This window comes from Coregonus lavaretus (assembly GCF_964263955.1).
Source record: "Coregonus lavaretus genome assembly, chromosome: 21".
In the NCBI taxonomy this organism is placed as follows: domain Eukaryota; kingdom Metazoa; phylum Chordata; class Actinopteri; order Salmoniformes; family Salmonidae; genus Coregonus; species Coregonus lavaretus.
Window position 1 is genome coordinate 10,576,730 of NC_140008.1, and position 6,051 is coordinate 10,582,780.

The 6,051-nt window shown below is 41.5% G+C and overlaps 1 protein-coding gene across 1 annotated transcript; it reads left to right on the plus strand.

Annotated features, from left to right (window-relative positions):
- The first annotated feature begins 403 nt into the window (after positions 1–403).
- LOC311148631 (zona pellucida sperm-binding protein 3-like) lies at positions 404–3,235 on the plus strand. Its single transcript, XM_084185619.1, has 8 exons — positions 404–1,146; positions 1,234–1,352; positions 1,455–1,558; positions 1,815–1,992; positions 2,181–2,298; positions 2,500–2,582; positions 2,813–2,892; positions 3,139–3,235. Exons 1-8 carry the CDS (start codon positions 628–630, stop codon positions 3,201–3,203), a joined length of 1,266 nt encoding a protein of 421 aa, XP_084041745.1. The 5' UTR covers positions 404–627; the 3' UTR covers positions 3,204–3,235.
- The last annotated feature ends 2,816 nt before the right edge of the window (positions 3,236–6,051 follow it).

Sequence of the window (6,051 nt, forward strand, 5' to 3'; positions counted from 1 at the left end):
CATTTTGAATGGAGAAAGCTGTTCTCGCTTTCTTTCGATCCCATCAGTATCGACACATGCTCCAACAACGCACTTAGCGACCGTTCTCTCTGCTTGGTGTTTTGGGAAAAGTGTGTTACATTTTCAGCCGTCGTGGGAAAGATGTATCATTAAAACACTCATAAGGCTAAATTCCATCACTATCAGGAAACCGGTCCCAGGACATTATAAATCAGGGATGGGCAACTCCAGTCCTCAGTGGCCAGAGTAATGTCACACTTCTCCCCCATCCCTAGCAAACACAGCTGATTAAACTAATTGCATTTTAAACTGAAGATTAGTTGATTATTGGAGTCAGGTGTGTTAGCTGGGGCTGGCGCAAAAGTGTGACATCAATCAGGCCCCAGAGGACTGGAGTTGACCATCCCTGTTATAAATGAAGATACTTTAAAGTATTGAGATACATCCAGTTCAGATTGTAGTCTGTGTGCAGCTGCATAACACATCTGGAAGATCATTAGATACATCAAACAAGGGGTGGAGTCAAACTAAGACAAAGGGATACAAAATGGCTGTTCAGAGACAGTGTTGCTATTGCAAACATCAAAGAATTCCAATAAATATATAATATAGAGACTAGATAGAATAATGGCGTTTTGTATTAAAATCATCCTACTTCTTACCTTTGGCTGTTTAGCTACAGTTCAGCAGATTTATCAGGCAGAGGAATCCCGGCGCCAAGTGGCACATGCCCCTGGGAGATTTGTTCCACAGTATAGGCCTGCTCAAGAACCAGCTAGATTTCAACCAAGACCTGTGCAATGGCCCGCCAGGGTCCAGACACCGAAGCAAGTTCAAAACCCTTTCCTCCAGTCAAAGCAGACATTCAATGAGCCTTTGACCTGGAGATTTCCTGAAGATCCAATCAAAGAGGTGCAGTTGGCTATTGATGAGCAGAGCCCGCTGCCTGTGCCTGCCAATAGCGTTGCAGTTCAATGTGGGGAGACTGCTGCTCATGTGGAAGTCAAGCGAGATCTGCTTGGTATAGGCCAACTTATTCACGCAGCGGATCTCACCTTGGGAGGCTGTACAGTCACCGGGGAGGATGCTTCTGCTCAAGTGCTGATCTTTGACACAGAGCTGCACGGATGTGGCAGCACTCTGACGGTAACATTGAGCTTTAGCACCGTTATAATTTTGCAAGGTTGACAACCATTGATTTTCTTACAATGCCACTTGCTGCTATGATTCCAGATGACTGATGATTCACTGGTCTACGTCTTCACACTCCGTTATACACCAGCCACTCTGGGCAGCAGCCCCATTGTTCGGACAAGAGAAGTGGAGCTCTGGGTTGAGTGTCACTATCAAAGGTGAGTTGATTACACCTGCATTGTGGTGTTTTTGTAAGTTCAATCGACTTTGGATGCACTTCCTTGGACTTTTGGTCTCGCATTAAAGAGACTCCTTTACAGAAAGCATGACGTGAGCAGCGGTGCAGTGAAGCCCACCTGGAATCCCTATGCCTCCACTAAGGTTGCAGAGGAGCTCCTGTACTTCTCCCTGAGGCTAATGACTGGTGAGTAAGGGCTTGTCCTTGCCATAGATCTTGACAGGCACTGACTTAAGTGCTGTCTCTGCACTTGTTTGTAAGCTATGGTGTTGCCAACTGGCAAATGTAACCGCCACTGAGTTATTGGAATGAGGTGGTGACCCCAGAAAACAAAATGACAGCAGTTATTTTTGCCAATATCCAACCCCACAGTTGACAAACTAGAGCAGGGGCATTATGTTTGAAATGAGTAGTAGATTATGCCCTTTACTTGTCTTCACAGATAACTGGCAGTTGGAGAGACCCAGCAACGAGTACATTCTTGGAGATAATATTAACTTTGAAGCTTCTGTCGTCCAGTTCTACCATGTGCCCCTCCGAGTCTTTGTGGACCGCTGTGTAGCCACAGTCATCCCAAACATCAACACTGTCCCAAGATATGCCTTCATCGAGAACCGTGGGTGAGTGTCCTTTGTAAGGTACTTGATCTAGTTCAAGGACTAATCATTTGCTTTAATCTATTGCTAAGGAAGGCATTTCCCATTCCCTCCACCTGCCCACACTTCAGATCAACGTCCATTTTGAATGGCATCCCTCCAGAGGTTCAACAGTGTAGGTAGCCTAATTTTTGTTTTTTTGTGCCCTTCAGTTGTCTGGTCGACACCAAGCTGACAGGCTCCAGGTCCCAGTTCATACCTCGCACCATGGATGACAAGCTCCGGTTCCAGATAGAAGCCTTTAGGTTTCAGGTTGTGAACACTGGATCGGTGAGTAGTCAATCCTGAGGTCTTCTGCAAATTAGCTTGGCTATCCCAATTTATAGAACTGGCAGTTGATGAGCTTCAATCAAAAATTAAGAATAGTATTCCCAATATGGCTGTTGTACCCACCATGACGTAGCTTTGAGTGTCACATCTACTAATTACGTGGTACCAATTCCGAGGCTTCAACAAATGTAATTTCAACAGCTATACATTACCTGCCTCCTGAAAGCCACAACAGCTTCAGCGCGTATTGATCATGAGAACAAGGCCTGTTCCTTCTTGAATGGGTAAGTCTGGGTATATATGCAGGTTGTGCACTTTAAATAATGTCATTTAGCAGATGCTTTTATCCAAAGCGACTTAGTCATTTGCGCATACATTTTTACGTATGGGTGGTCCCGGGGATCGAACCCACTACCCTGGCGTTACAAGCGCCATGCTCTACCAATTGAGCTACAGAGGACCACACTTTACTTGCACCGACTGTGTACAACATGCAACACTCTGTTTTCCATAGATGGCATGAGGCCAATGGGAAAGACCAGGCATGTGGCTGTTGTGACACAGACTGTGGCATGAAAAGGGAACCAGATCCAGGTACATGTGCACTTCAGTCCAATGTTTCTCAATCATTCCTGGATGACTCTCTGGGGTGCACATTTTTGTCTTACTCCAATACCTACGTAGTTGATTCACCTAAGCCTTTGGCTAAATTGGCGGTCAGTGCTGGGGTGGAACAAAAAAGTGCACCCACTGAGTCACCCAGGAATTGACTGAGAAACAATGCTTTTGTCAAGTTTGTTTCTTAGTTCTCCCTATGTAGACATGGTCTTCTGCTCTTAGGTTTCCAGTGGGCGCAAGAAGCTTCTGTTGGTCCTCTCAACATAAAGGAAAAGCTTCTTCACTGATGGCCTACTCATCTGGACTGACTTTCCTGCTAAAAAATGCATTCTGGATAAAATAAAATCTATCTAGATTACGTTTGTTGTGCATTTTGTTCATTGACTAGCATGAGCTTTTGTAATATGTATCCCAGGTCTAAAATGAAGTTCCTCAACTCCCTGATTCTGTAGTTTTTGTTATATCTTAACTTGATTGCTGACATGTATAATGTTTTGATACTATATCAACAATGTACTAATGAAACTAATACCCAACGTTTTTGGGTGGAGTTTTCCTTTTAACCGGTGAACTTCAGCAGGTAAAAATGTCAGGTCTTAAAACTGCCCTGTATCGTGACTTAAACCTTGCTAAAACAATTTAAATGCACAATTCTGGTGAGGCTATTACCGCTCACAGGAACCATTTTTTTTACTACCAAAATGTGACTTGCACAATTTCCCATGAACCTTCTGGGGGGAGGGCCTGGAAGTGGTATATTCCAGTGTACTGTATCTAGCCCATCAATGTGAATCTCTGAACTGCAACAATGCAAGTTCGATTTTCGATCGTTGTGCAACCAATAGTAAAAGTAGTAGTCTCTACCACACATTACATTAGTCTTGTTTAGTTACAGGGTGTATTCCTGACTAATGGAGGGGGAACGGGTCCTCCATTAAAGGTGAATACAGGGCAATGAGAAGTAGTGTAACTCTTATAGTTCAGGAACAGTGGGTTTGATTTAGAAAGGACTTTATACTTTTAAGAGTGGGCATAGACAGAAGCTACATGACCCTTCGGTGTTGATTAGAGTATCTATACTGTAGAAGAAAAAAAACTCACTTCTATGTAATGGTATTGATTTACAAAACTCTGAAATGGGGCTTTGTAGCGGGGAATGCATTGTATTACAAACTCAAACAATTGCTGGTATTTTCAGAAAGTGCTTGAAAGGATATGGTTTGTTTGGACAATTTGTCAATAGTGCTGAAGCTATTGGATGTTGAGGATTTACATTCTGTCTGGGTTTTTAGTTTGTCAATGTTGCCAGTATGCCAATTCTGTTTCAAATCCTCTTCGCTCTATTTGATGCATGTCACGAAACAACTCTTATCCCTCCACACATTCATAAAAATCCATTCATATTATTTATCCACCATAATTGAAGTGGAAAGGGTCCAATGGATTTGCACACTTCCATTCTTCTGGAGTTCTCCAGCTGTAAAAAAAAACAAGGACAATTAAATAAATTATGAAAAATATTCAACATCAAGGAATGGTGTAAACTTGAAGAGAAAAGAAAATGCAATACTTTAACTTTTAGATGTTCAGTAAAAACTGTGAAGGACTTCGAAGAGGTTATAAAATAATTACATCCAACTTTTGTTTGGTATGTTTATTTCAATGCAAAAGCTTTAAAATGTATGAGATTCCTTTAACCTTTCATAACTGAGCAATGGGTGTAGGGAGTTAAACTAGTCAGTCTCTAGGCAACCCTAAACCCTTTATTATCCTTAAGGCTTTGCCTTTTGCAGTGCTAGACAAATATTACAACATTACAATAGAAGCTTTATCAAAATTATTCAATAGAAAATGTAATGAGGTAAACCAATAACTTGATAGTGTTAAGTGTATGCTAACAAAGATTCTCAGAAGTTTTTTGACGCTTTTGAGTAATATTTTGAACTTTTTGATGGCTCTAATTTGCACCTCTGGATTTTTACGTCTGTCATTGTGTTTATCGCTCTCTGACAAAGACACTCGCTCTCTGTGAAATTATTTGAATGGTGAAAGCTGACCTGAGAGCAGCGCTGCCTTTCAATCTGTATCAGTATCGACACATGCTCCAACGATGCACGTAGCGACCATTCTCTCTGCGTGGTGTTTTTGGGAAACGCTTGTTACAGCTTCCGGCCGTTGTAGGAAAGATGCATCGTCAAAACACTCGTAAGCCTCAGTTCCATTGCTATCGGGAAAGAGGGCCCAGGTCTACTGAAAGCTGAGTGTACCATCTCTAAACACTGTTTTCTCTCATTGTTTCAAACGTTCCTGGATTTGCATTTTCAGTTTGTTTATTCTTTTATTGTGCTATTATTCAGACTTATCTGATAATTAGTATGGAAACGGGGCCTCTTTGTGGGAAGAAAAGGCCACCCTGCAGAGAAATTATTCATGCAGTTTATTTTTCTCTATTGATGCACATAAAATAATGAAAAGCATTCATAAAATACTTTGAAGGCACATTACTTTATGGAGATTGCCAGGTTTTCGCCCATAATAACATGCTAATAATTTGAACTTTCTGGTTGCTATATATGGAAGTCTAATCAGTAACAATGGGTAAAAAGTTGTCAATATCCTGCCAAGCAGGTCAAATAACCGCTCTAACAATGGAAATACAACTCCTCAAAGATGGACGGCAGGCAGGAGCTGAGATCAGATGCGACCACTCTAGCCAATGAGAGGGCAGATACGTGGCTCTTCCTCTCTGTTACGGTTCAAAAACCCTAGTTGCCTCGCTGGCTGAAGAGACAATGAGATTTAGAAGTGAAGTAAATAGCCTAAACATTGATAAAACAAATAAAATACACAAACAGCCCCCAACTTCCCCTTTAACAGGTTAATTTGGATTATTTAGCATTTATGCATTCAATGTTTTATTTGAATAGGCCTACATGATGACTTGTGTTTAATAAAAAGCACTGTATAAATGTCTAGTAGATAGCTATTGCCTTACCTATGTGTCGTAAAAGCCAATCTAATGACTTGTTAGGCTATAGGGCAAGTATAGTGCAACTTTTGATTCCTAATGATGTCTCACATTTAATTATTTGCAAACAGGTACAGTTTCATTGCAAACAAGACACACTGATTTCG